Source organism: Vipera berus, assembly GCF_964194415.1.
Source record: "Vipera berus genome assembly, chromosome: 1".
Classification (NCBI taxonomy): domain Eukaryota; kingdom Metazoa; phylum Chordata; class Lepidosauria; order Squamata; family Viperidae; genus Vipera; species Vipera berus.
The window spans coordinates 190,063,239-190,075,515 of NC_138202.1; the positions used below are offsets into that span (position 1 = coordinate 190,063,239).

General features: G+C 40.5%; 2 protein-coding genes across 7 annotated transcripts in view; one reads left to right on the top strand and one right to left on the bottom strand.

Annotated features, from left to right (window-relative positions):
* The window catches only part of MCM3AP (minichromosome maintenance complex component 3 associated protein), an 80,696-nt gene extending 74,699 nt beyond the window's left edge, over positions 1 to 5,997 (bottom strand). For both annotated transcript variants that reach the window (XR_014026697.1, XM_081329670.1), the window contains exons 1-2: positions 5,861 to 5,997; positions 6 to 1,227 (exon numbers count right to left, since the gene is read on the bottom strand). Coding sequence is in view for 1 of the 2 variants with exons in the window: in XM_081329670.1 (XP_081185796.1) it covers positions 6 to 1,167 (1,162 nt within the window). In the remaining variant the exon portion in view is untranslated. The remainder of the gene's footprint in view (positions 1 to 5; positions 1,228 to 5,860) is intronic.
* A 148-nt stretch (positions 5,998 to 6,145) lies between these two features.
* On the top strand, positions 6,146 to 11,989 carry YBEY (ybeY metalloendoribonuclease). Of its 5 annotated transcripts, none has more exons than XM_081315222.1 (6): positions 6,146 to 6,511; positions 6,991 to 7,158; positions 7,356 to 7,598; positions 9,597 to 9,728; positions 11,518 to 11,586; positions 11,796 to 11,989. In XM_081315222.1, exons 3-6 carry the CDS (start codon positions 7,389 to 7,391, stop codon positions 11,880 to 11,882), a joined length of 498 nt encoding a protein of 165 aa, XP_081171348.1. In that variant the 5' UTR covers positions 6,146 to 6,511; positions 6,991 to 7,158; positions 7,356 to 7,388; the 3' UTR covers positions 11,883 to 11,989. The 5 variants fall into 5 exon arrangements, with proteins under 5 accessions (XP_081171348.1, XP_081171350.1, XP_081171349.1 ...); XM_081315224.1 differs by having other exon boundaries at positions 6,147 to 6,511; positions 6,991 to 7,100; XM_081315225.1 differs by lacking the exons at positions 6,146 to 6,511; positions 6,991 to 7,158 and adding an exon at positions 7,675 to 7,821 and having other exon boundaries at positions 7,459 to 7,598.
* Positions 11,990 to 12,277: the final 288 nt, after the last annotated feature.

A 12,277-nucleotide genomic window follows, 5' to 3' on the forward strand; every position in this document is an offset into this window, starting at 1 on the left:
CTTACCATGTTTCAACTTTCCCTTTTCTTCTTTTCTTAGTGTTGATAATGGTTTAGCCATTATAAAACCAGACTGACTTCCCCCTGCCACACTTGTTGATACCATTTCTCCAGATTCAATGGGAACACGCTCAATTTTAGATTCCTTTTTGTTGCTTTTCAGAACATCTTGTAATACTCTACCAAACAGACCTTGTGTAGGCGGACGATTCAATCTAACAGGACGCTTATTAGAAGCATGATCACTCCTTGATGGAGGTTCTAGTTCATCAGTGTCATAATCATGATGCCTTAGGGAAAGCTCTTGTTCTTCTTTCCTTTTCATTCCCTTCCCAAGAGTGGGAAGTGGGTCACTTGGGATTAACAAATCTTCATGTTCCATCTTGTTAGCTTTGTTAACTTGGAAAGTATCTCTCAAAGGCAAAGATGAGTTTGAAAAGGAAGAAAAACTACCAGGACTTGTAAAGAGAGCCATAGGTCTTTTTTTATCATCTGCTAGAGTCTTACTCGGTAAAGAAGTACTGAAAGAAACTGCTGAAGTACTGCTACTACTGACTGGTTTGGAAAAATTGAAACCAGTATTAGTTGAACTGCTGCTTTCTTGAGAAATGACAAAAGGGGTTAATTTTCCTGCACCACCTGTAAAAGAAAAAGAAGAAACAGCCGAAGTTGGTATTTTCTCTTGTTCTGAATTAGTCCCAAAGATAGGTTTGAACACTGCATTTTCAGGACTTTTGAAACCAAAATCTGATCTCACAAAACCACCACTTGAAGTTTCTCCAAGCACAGTTCCAAAAGCAGAAGTATTCTGAGAATTGCCAAGATTTGCAGGTGGTCTGAAACTAAACCCAGGTTTGCTGGGAACAGAAGAAGTCATTGGTGCAGAAGTCACAAATGTTGTTGTTTGTCCAAGAGAACATGACTGTGTAAACCCGGGAAGTTGCCCAAATCCCACGCCTTGCCCTGAAGAATTATGCAATCCTGAAGAAACAGTAAAGTCAGACAAGTGAGTAAATCCTGGATTCTTTACTCCTCCACTGTTCAATCCAAAGAGAGAAAGCTGATTAAACTGTAATGGTGGCTGACTTGAAAACATTCCAGTTGACACACCAGATGATGCTTGAAACACTCCTGATGGATGTCCACCGAAAGGAGTATTTGGATTCATTTTTGGTGTTAATATATAAACAGCTTTTGTCTAGACTCCTTTGGCTTTCATCTTTTAGTCCTGGAATATACAATGTAAGTCATAAAAATTAATGAACAAAACAATCCTTTTAAGCTGATTTTTTTTTAAAAAAAGAAAGACAGTACTGTATTTTATTTGTTCCATTTCTATCCTACTTTAATCCAAAGCAACTCTTGGGCTGATTTGCAATGTTATTTTCCAACAAGACATATTCCAATTTAAGAACTGAATAGTGCTATCTAAGGTATACCTCCCCTTCATGGATTACTGCCTTGTCGTAGCGAAGGGGCTTGTGTAATTCAATGAAGCTATGAGCTATGCCGTGCAGGGCCACCCAAGACAGACAGGTCATAGCAGAGAGTTCTGATAAAATGTGATCCACTGGAGAAGGAAGTGGCAACCCACTCCAGTATCTTTGCCATGAAAATCCCATGGACAGTACCAAAAGGCAAAAAGATATGATGCTGGAAGATGAGCCCCTCAGGTCGGAAGGCGTCCAATATGCTACTGGGGAAGAGCAGAGGGCTAGTACTAGTAGCGCCAGAAAGAATAAAGCAACTGGGCCAAAGCCGAAAGGATGCTCAGCTGTGGATGTATCTGGTGGTGAAAGGAAAGTCTGATTCTGTAAAGATTTTTTCTCCATAGGAACCTGGAATGTAAGATTCATGAATCAAGGCAAGCTGGACGTGGTCAAACAAGATGACAAGACTGAACATTGACATCTTAGGAATCAGTGAACTAAAATGGACAGGAATGGGTGAACTTAATTCAGATGACCATCAGGTATACTACTGCGGGCAAGAATCCCTCAGAAGAAATGGAGTAGCCTTCATAGTCAATAAAAGAGTAGGAAAAGCAATACTGGGATACAACCCCCCAAAATGACAGAATTATCTCAGTGTGAATCCAAGGCAAACCATTCAATATCACTGTAGTCCAAGTCTATGCCCCAACCACCAGTGCTGAAGAGGATGAAATTGACCGGTTCTATGAAGCCTACACCTTATAGAACTAACACCAAAAAATGATGTCCTTATCATCATGGGGGATTGGAATGCTAAAGTAGGAAGCCAAAAAATAACCAGAATAACAGGCAGGTTTGGCCTTGGAGTACAAAATGAAGCAGGGCACAGGCTGACAGAATTTTGTCAAGAGAATACGATGGTCATAGCAAACACTCTTTTCCAACAACCCAAGAGACGGGTCTACACATGGACATCACCAGACGGTCAACACAGAAATCAGATTGACTATGTGCTCTGCAGTCAAAGATGGAGAAGCTCCATACAGTCAGTAAAAACAAGACCAGGAGCTGACTGTGGCTCAGACCATGAGCTTCTCATTGCAAAATTTAGGCTTAAACTGAAGAAAGTAGGGGGGGAAAAGCACTAGGCCACTCAGGTATGAATTAAATCATATCCCTGACAAATATACAGTAGAGGTGACAAATAGATTCAAGGAATTAGATCTGATAGACAGAGTGCCTGAAGAACTATGGACGGAGGTTCGCAACATTGTACAAGAGGTAGGGAGGACCAGAGGTCTCTTCAAGAAAATTGGAGAGATGAAGGGAACGTTTCATGCAAAAATGGGCATGATAAAGGACCAAAATGGCAGGGACCTAACAGAGGCAGAAAAGATTAAGAAGAGGTGGCAAAATTACACAGAAATATACAAGAGCTTAACGTCCCTGATAACCACAATGAGGTGGTCACTGACCTTGAGCCAGACATCCTAGAATGTGAAGTGAAGTGGGCCTTAGGAAAGCTGAATAACAACAAAGCTAGTGGAGGTGACAGTATTCCAGCTGAGCTATTCAAAATTGTAAAAGACGATGCAGTAAAAGTGCTACACTCAATTTGCCAGCAAATTTAGAAAACTCAACAGTGGCCACAGGATTGGAAAAGATCAGTTTTCATTCCAATTCCAAAGAAAGGCAGTACCAAAGAATGTTCAAACTATCGCATCATTGCACTCATTTCACATGCTAGTAAAGCTATGCTTAAAATCCTACCAGCTAGACTCCAGCAGTATGTGGATCAAGAACGAGAAGTACAGGCAGGATTTCGAAGAGATAGAGGAACTAGAGATCAAATTGCCAACATACGCTGGATCATGGAGAAAGCTAGGGAGTTCCAGAAAAACATCTTCTTCTGCTTCATTGACTATGCTAAAGCCTTTGATTGTGTGGACCACAACAAACTGTGGCAAGTTCTTAATGAGATGGGAGTACCAAACCATCTTATTTGTCTCTTGAGAAACCTATATGCGAGTCAAGAAGCAATAGTGGGAACTGGACATGGAACCACTGATTGGTTCAAAATTGCGAAAGGAGTTCGGCAAGGCTGTATACTGTCACCCTGCCTATTTAACTTATATGCAGAGCACATAATGAGAAAGGCAGGGCTAGACGAATCAAAAGTTGGAATTAAGATTGCCGGGAGAAATATCAACAACCTAAGATACGCAGATGATACCACTCTAATAGCAGAAAGTGAAGAGGAACTAAAGAGCCTCTTGTTGCAGGTGAAGAAGGAGAGTGCAAAAGTTGCCTTGAAACTTAACATTAAGAAAACCAAGATCATGGCAACCGGCCCTCTCAATTCTTGGCAAATAGATGGGGAAGAAATGGAGGTAGTGATCGATTTTATTTTCCTGGGCTCCAAGATCACTGCAGATGGGGACTGTAGCCAAGAAATTAAAAGATGCTTGCTCCTGGGGAGGAAAGCCATGGCAAATCTAGACAGCACACTAAAAAGCAGAGATATCACCCTGCCAACAAAAGTGCGTATAGTCAAGGCCATGGTTTTCCCAGTTGCAATGTATGGCTGTGAAAGTTGGACCATAAGAAAGGCTGAGTGCCAAAGAATTGAGGCCTTTGAACTATGGTACTGGAGAAGACTCCTGCGAGTCCCTTGGACTGCAAGGCTTTCAAACCGGTCAGTCCTAGAGAAGATCAACCCCAACTGCTCTTTAGAAGGCCAGATCCTGAAGTTGAAACTCAAATACTTTGGCCACCTAATAAGAAAGAAGGACTCACTGGAGAAGAGCCTAATGCTGGGAAAGATTGAGGGCAAGAGAAGAAGGGGACGACAGAGAATGAGGTGGCTGGATGGAGTCACTGAAGCAGTAGGCATGACTTGAACGGACTCCAGAAAATGGTAGAGGACAGGAAGGCCTAGAGGAACATTGTCCAAGGGGTCGTGATGGGTCGGACACGACTTCGCAGCTAACAACAACAAGGTATACCTCAAATGCATCTCATCTGCATCTAAGATACAAATGCAACATGGTATCTCATTAAAACTACACAACTCATTAGAAAACACTGAGCACTTCTCTCACCGTCAAACCTAATTTGAAACTAAACTACAATTTTAAATACAAGTATCTCACCATAAATCACTTGTGGAATAACAACTTATTATTCTGTTTACAGGCCCAAATCATTTAAGATAATGGTTTAAAAATCAAGTTGTAAAGAAAGAAAAATGCTAATCAAATTTACACTAATATATATATTTTTATTTATTTTTATTTTAATCCCATTTATATCCCGCCCTTCTCTGAAGACTCAGGGCAGCTTACAATCTAAGCACAAATCAATGTGCTTAGCAATAGCCTTCACTCTATGTATATGCCTGCTTATTAGGTTTTATATGGTTTTATTCTCACAAAAAATACATCTTCAGTATATAAGAAAATACATAAGAAAATAAATAAATACTGTATTTATTTGACTTATATATCACCATCATGTAACTCACTAAACTGTGGGGAGGTACATAAAAGCTCATTTCTGCCATCCCTCATCAATCATCCCTAATTACCATCTTGGGCTTTCTGAAAAGCCGCGTTTTCTATTTCTTTCTAAAGTAGAGCAGGGATAGGGCTGAACAGACCTCTGGGAGAAAGGTAACCCAAAGGACAAGAATGACGATAGAGAAGAAAGCCATCCAGGAGCTCACAAAATGGCGTTGTTTATGCCAATGTTTCACAGCTATCAGCCTTGGGAGGTAGTCACAAGGTAGAATCACACCCAGAAGAGTCTTATCCAACAATTCTCCTGGCTATGGCTCTTCCTCATACTTCCCAGGGTCATTCTCACACACAATTACATACAACAACCTTCGCAGCTTAAACTCCCCAAATACCCCAGCCAGTCGAATTTGAGAACTACTGGCTTCAGTGATGGGACTGGACCTTGCTCAACCTGCCACATTTGTAGCATGGGCAGAGGCAATTGGAGAAAGATGGTGCCATCGCTACTCCAGCCCTGAGCCACGTAGGCTTTTATGGTTGAGAACCCAACACCTGAAACTGTAATTTAAACTCGATACGCTTGATACTGCACAAAGCTGAACTTCTTTTAATCTGTTCTGAATCTTACGCCAACTCCACTGGATAACCCTTTATTCATAAATGAATAGAGAATTTCTACACACGTTAACCAAAGTTGAAATCTAGCCCAAGCATGGAAGTGCTCCCCTCTCTTGATCATTATGCCTGCCATTTGTAGTCCCAGCAACATCCATCGTAAGTACAAAGCAAGTGGCACACCATTACTTCCCTTCATCAGTCCGTAAACCTCCGACCTGAGATTTAACTATCTGCGTTGCCCGGGCCCAACAACGAGGAAAAGGAGAGAGAGAGAGAGAGAGAGAGAAGATACCTCCGAAGATGTACAGAGGACACTTTCCTCAACACTATACAATTAAGCGTGAGTCCCGAATTCCTTCTCTGTGTCGCATAAACAAACCACCATTAACCCGAAGAGGCGGAGGAGTTCAGCTCCACCCACAAAAGGGCCACCGCGCAGCTTCCCGGCTGCTCCCGCGCAGTGCGGAAGTGACGCAACGCAGAGAGTCGCATGCTCTTGCAGGATAGAATTGCAGCGTTTCTGCGGAGAGCCTAGGACAGGGGTAGGTAACCTCGGCTATTTTAATGACTCATGGACTTCAACTCCCAGAATTCCTGAGCCAGCATAGCTGACTCAGGAATTCTGGGTGTTGAAGTCCATGAGTCATTAAAAAAGCCGAGGTTGCCTACCTCTGGCTAGGATTCCGTTGTACACCTCTCACTGAAAATGAAGAGTCCTGAGAACAAAACAGTTTTAAAATTTAAAGGTTTCTTTTAATGGAGCTTCGTCCCTCTTTTTTTTACGAATTCTCTTAGGTTTTTTATATTTTTGCGAGAAATCGTGGCATATTTGAAATAGCGACTACGTCCACTTGTCGATGTGTGCGTGAGGAAGGACCCGGAAGTAGCTTTTTATACAGAGTGATTAGGGAAGTGATTAGCACGGACGAGTTTTGCGGCAAAGGTATATTCACGAAAGCCCCACTTCTAGTTTGAATGTTTTGTTCTGGATTAGAGCAGGGTTTCACAACCTTGACAACTTTTAAGATGGGTGGACTTCAGCTCTCCGAATTCCCCAGACACATACTGCGACCACCTATCTTAAAGCTACCAAGATTGTGAAAGCCTGGGTTAGGGCATTCACAACCACTTTCTAAATTACAATGTCCCCTCGCAACTTACAATAACGTGTTCGTAGCAGTTGGTAGAGGGAAATGTTTCTCAACATTAGGTAACATTTCAAAAAGGGGGTGGGTAGGCACTCCTGTTTTTTCGTCTTTGCTTTTTTGGTGGAAGAGCATGGCTCAGGCACAGCAATCATAACAGTTCGGTGTTAATTCTTGTCTTGCCTATATAGACTCACAAAAGCTGGGGAAGATAGAAGCATCACCTCTGCACTGTAATAGTTTTTTATGTCTCTATCTTAACATTCTGTCATTACAGATGCTGTCTTCAATTGAAAAGGGATCTGAAAAGGGCTCTGGGCACTGAACTCTAGTGAAGAAGCAGTAACCCCACAAATTTTATTGTTTAGCTTGAAGAGTGCTTTTGCTGTTAGTATATCAACTTCATCTCAGAGCCAGTTGGGCCATTTTATTCTTGATCATTCAGGTTTCATCTTCCATTCTTTTACTTTGCAAAAGCTTTTTAGGGGGTGCCTTTTTGTCTTGGGAAACCTGGCAACTCCAAAGAAAATAAGAAATATGCTACAATTCTTTTGTTATCTAAAATACTGCATTACTTCTCATTTTAAGTTGTTCCACCTGCTAGTAATTGATAGTGGTGTCTAATCATAGTCTACTTTGCAGGGCTGTGTAAAGTTCTTCACCAATTTTTATGAGATGAGCCTGATCATACGTAATTTGCAGAGAGCTGTTCCAATCAGGAGAGTCCCACTTCGCAAGAACATAGAACAACTCCGTTCTATTTTGGGTGTGCAAAAGTTTGATCTTGGTGTAATTTGTGTTGGTAATATGTACATACAGCAACTCAACAAAACTTACAGACAGAAGAATATCCCTACTGATGTGTTATCTTTTCCTTTTCATGAGGTATGTGTTTGCTCATTTATTCCTTTAGAGCTTTGCAGTAATTTTATCAGAAATCGGGTATTAATACATAGAACAGTATCTTCTTTATTTATATATGAGGACAATGAAGTCAGACAAATTAAGGATGATTCAGGTCCTATCCAGAAATCTTCATGTCAGAGGAAAGGACAATTACTGTGGCACATCATAAATGAAGTCCCTGAAAAACAGCACGGCTCATTACGTAAGGGTACAAACAAAAATGCATCAGTATTCATTACTGGATATTTCAGAATGTGTGAATAAATCTATACATAAAATATTACTTTTTTCAAGCTCAATTTTATAACTATTGTAATTAATACGTATGAGAAGTAAATGTAAATTTTAATGTTAATATTTATCTTAACATTTTGATATTTTATCCTGTTTTACTTTCTAGAGTCAGCACTGGACAAGATGGGCTATATATAATAAATGAATAAATGTTTTATTATAAGTTTCTGTAGGGGGATAGCAGTACAACTGATCTCCACATTCTCTGTAATTTACTTCTAGAATTCTTGTCCAAAGCATGTTTAGATGGAAATAAATCCCATTGAAAACAGTGAATTATACTTCTGAGACTATACCATTGGGCTTATATGGTTATACCTATATATATAATCCTGATATATAATTAATACTAAGTCATAATATAGTTTGCTTTTGGCTTAGTCCAATATGGAAATTTGTTCCAAGAAGGAAGCCATAGCTTATAAGGCTTATAAGGCTTCGACTCAACCCTGACAAGACTGAGTGGCTGTTCGTGCCGGCATCCTGGGAAATTCCGATTATTCCATCATTGGCCATGGGGGGTGAGCTATTACCCCCCGTAGATAGGGCCCGCAACTTGGGGGTCCTTCTAGATTCACAGCTCTCTTTGGAAGAGCATATTGGAGCTGTGACTAGGGGGGCCTTTGCCCAGGTTCGCCTGGTGCGCCAGTTGCGGCCCTATCTAGACCGGGATGCCTTGCGCACAGTCACTCATGCGCTCGTGACCTCTCGTCTAGACTACTGTAATGCTCTCTACATGGGTCTGCCCTTGAGGTATACCCGGAGACTCCAACTTGTGCAGAATGCAGCCGCGCGAGTTGTCTTGGGAGTTTCCCGATACTCCCATGTTACACCTTTGCTCCGCGAGCTGCATTGGCTACCGGTTGCTCTCCGGGTGAGGTTCAAGGTGTTAGTTATGACTTACAAAGCCCTTCATGGCATGGGTCCGGATTACCTACGGCAACACCTGCGGCCGGCGTCAACTTCCGTCCAGTGCGCTCCCACAGAGAGGGCCTCCTCAGGGTGCCGCCGATCAAAGAATGCCGATTGGTGACCCCCAGGGGGAGGGTGTTCTCTGTGGGCGCGCCAGACCTTTGGAACCGCTTACCGGTCGAGCTCCGGATGGCCCCCGACCTTCGCTCCTTCCGGCGCGATCTCAAAACATTCTTTTTTGAAAAAGCTGGCCTGGTCTGACGGGATGGGGTTGGGTTTTTAAAACTAGTTTTAATTTTAATATGTATTGATTTTATGGGCATGATGTTTAATGGCTTTTTAATTTTTGTATTCGATTTTTATTGTGTATTGCCCTGTTCACCGCCCTGAGTCCTTCGGGAGAAGGGCGGTATAGAAATCAAATTATTATTATTATTATTATTATTATTATTATTATTATTATTATTATTATTATTATTATTATTATTATTATCATTATTATTATTATTATTATAAATCATAATGCATAAGTGTATATTTATTGAATAAGAAGCAACCAAGTATATGTCAGAAATGGGCGAAGGAGAACAAATTAAACTCATATCTCCCTGATTCAAGTACAGTCATGCCATGTCTTTTAGTACCATAAACTCTTTAGAAATTAATATTGTATGGTCTGTTCTTAACACCCCTATTTCATTTTCTACATGGCATCTGTTTTACCAAATTGAGAACATGTATGTTACTGAATTTTCTTTGGGGATATCATAGAATCTGAAAGGTGGAGAGTTACCCCAGCCGTGTATGCAAGATGACTACAATTTGGGAGACATTTTTCTAGGAGTAGAATATATCTATCAACAGTGTGGACAGAACCACAGTGATTATACCAGTATTCTTACGGTAAGTGTGCATTTATAAAAGCATTTTTACCGTATTTTAATAAAGTTCTGAAATGTTCAATCAAATGATGTATAAAAATGAAAATATTTTCATGGTTATTTCTCCAGTTATCAATAAACTTTTTGATGTCAGAAAATATGATGTTAATGTCTCGGTCCCACTGACAGAAATCTTTCACATTTAGAATAACATACATGTAGTACACAAATCCAAATGATCACTAGATGGCAGAAACAAGTTGTCTATATCCTTTTGCTACCATCTAGTAGTTGTCCAGATTTTGGCAGCACAATTCTGGTAGCCCTTTGTTTTTTGAACCGCAGTACTACTCAAGTTAGCCCATAACATGCTTGCGTTGAGTTTGTTTTTAGCTTTCTCATTTTTTCTAGCATGTTTATTGCAATATTTTTGTCTTAAACAAGTCACTAGCCTTTTTCCTTTCATAGTCAAGCTACTTAAATCATTATGCCAATTCAAAATATGAATAACTCATTAGTGAAAGCTTATGGTTACCACTCTTGTGCTTCTCAGTTGAACTTGCCAGCTCCAGTAATGTTGCCAGCTCATTTCTAAGATCCCCACACAGCTGGTCACATGACTCAGTGGAGCTATTATTAAGAAGTTGGTAAGAGTTCCAAAAGTCATGTTTTCCCTACCCATTTAATCTTGGTGAAATCTAGCATTGTTTTAAAATGATGTGCTATGAGGATCTAGGCTAGAAACTGGGAGACATTGTGTTCTAGTCCCACCTGAGGCATGAAAACAATCTGGGTGACCTTGGGCCACTCATTCTCTCACCCCAACCTACTTCAAAGTGGGGAAAGTAAGTGAAGGGAGGAGTATTAGATATGTTGGCCAGCTAGTTATTTTTTTAAAAAAACATAATAAAGGCAGAATTAAAACATCTAAAATAAAATATAGGAATAAGGTGAGTTGACAAGCTGAGTTCTCAGCAAAACCTCTTCCCAAGAAAGCAGAACTCTTGGAACGGAATTATCCCAAAAGGAACTTTTATTAGGAGAAGTTGACAGCAAGCATAGAAGGCAGGATCTGAGGGTTTCCTGCTCAGTAGGTTAAAGGAGCAAAAAGCAAACCCCAACCCAATAGTTCATCCAGTCAGTTCAGACCAATCCCCAGGTGTTGTCTGCTGTGGGAATGAGGCTGATAAGACTGTTCCCAAGGCTGTGAAAATGTTGTTGGGTCTTCGCACCTTTTCTTCCGCAGCAAGAGATAAACCAGATAGCTGGAGGCACATTCCTTTCTCACCCCAGGTTGGCATCAAGGGGAGAACAGTTCAAAGAACAAGCAGACAGAAGAAGCAGAGAGGATACATTGTAGCAGCTAAGCAAAAAGAAAAGATGCAAGAAAAGGCCCAACTAGTAAAAAGTTTTTCCCCCCCAACCAAAGAAAGGGGTTCTGACATGGGCAGATGGCATGTCCAATGTCTGTCATGCTCCTTAGTCTGCCAGCTGTGTCCATTGAGGCAGAGGAAGGGTGGGATCTCACTCTTTATGAAAAAAGGGTTTGCCAACCCCTTTAGTAGAATTGCTAGCAATACAAAATGCTGTTTAAACTGAATGGCATACATTGAATAAATTTGTTCACTCTACGATTCTAACTCCTTTCCACTGACTAGGGAGAAATCACAGTGACATTTTCACAGTATTCTTTATAAATGATGACCGTTTCTATTATGATTTTAAACTATTCTGATGTGGGATTTCTCTAATATTCTATTTTGCCTGTCAGGAATATGTGAACCATTTAAAAGCTTTTTTCCCTTAAATAGGTGACAATTGCCCATGGTATGTGCCACTTGCTTGGTTATAAACACAATACAGAAACAGACTGGCAACAGGTAAGTATTCTGATTTGACAAATTCTAATTTTTCAGTTTTCTTTAGTGTTCAAAAGCTTCAAATGTGAGCTTATGTAAATGCATCCTAAGATTTTCTGATTGACTTGTTCAGTATGTTTAAATTCCAAATTTCAAATCCAAGTTTGTAAGATCAGATGTATTATTTGAAAGGAAACGTGTGCATTCACTGTGGCCTTGCTCTTTTTCAGATGTATGAAAAGGAAACACAAATTCTGCACGAGTTAAGCAAATTGACAGGCACAAACTTTGAACCTCTGTCAAAACACCATTTCTAAATGTTGTATATATATATATATACTGTTTCATTAAAATAAATTTTCTCAATTTCTCCTTCTTCCTCAGTTGAATACAATTACCCCCTGAACCAGTTTTGCTAGAAAATCTACTAATCACACCAGCAAAATACTTTGAAAGCTCCTAATTGCCCTCCTGCTTCCTTTTCTACCTTCAACCATCACTGCTGCTGCTCCCCCTTGAAAGCTGTGATGGCCAGGTAGTTGAACTGCTTCAAGACCAAAGCTGTTTTTCTCTTCCACCCCCACCCCTACCCAATAGTTGCACATCCAGAATAGAACCCAGCAATATCCTCTTCCACTGAAAGTCACAACTATAACTCCTCTAATCTGAGTCACACCATCCCAAATGTGGTTGCTTTTGATTATTTTTCCCC

What these genes read in the sequence shown, in the direction of transcription:
- YBEY (XM_081315222.1), top strand. Translation starts at nt 7,389, where the DNA reads ATGAGCCTGATCATACGTAATTTGCAGAGAGCTGTTCCAATCAGGAGA. An exon ending in TATCTTTTCCTTTTCATGAG is followed by an intron (nt 7,599 to 9,596) that starts GTATGTGTTTGC and finishes GGGATATCATAG; the next exon opens with AATCTGAAAGGTGGAGAGTT. An exon ending in ATTATACCAGTATTCTTACG is followed by an intron (nt 9,729 to 11,517) that starts GTAAGTGTGCAT and finishes TCCCTTAAATAG; the next exon opens with GTGACAATTGCCCATGGTAT.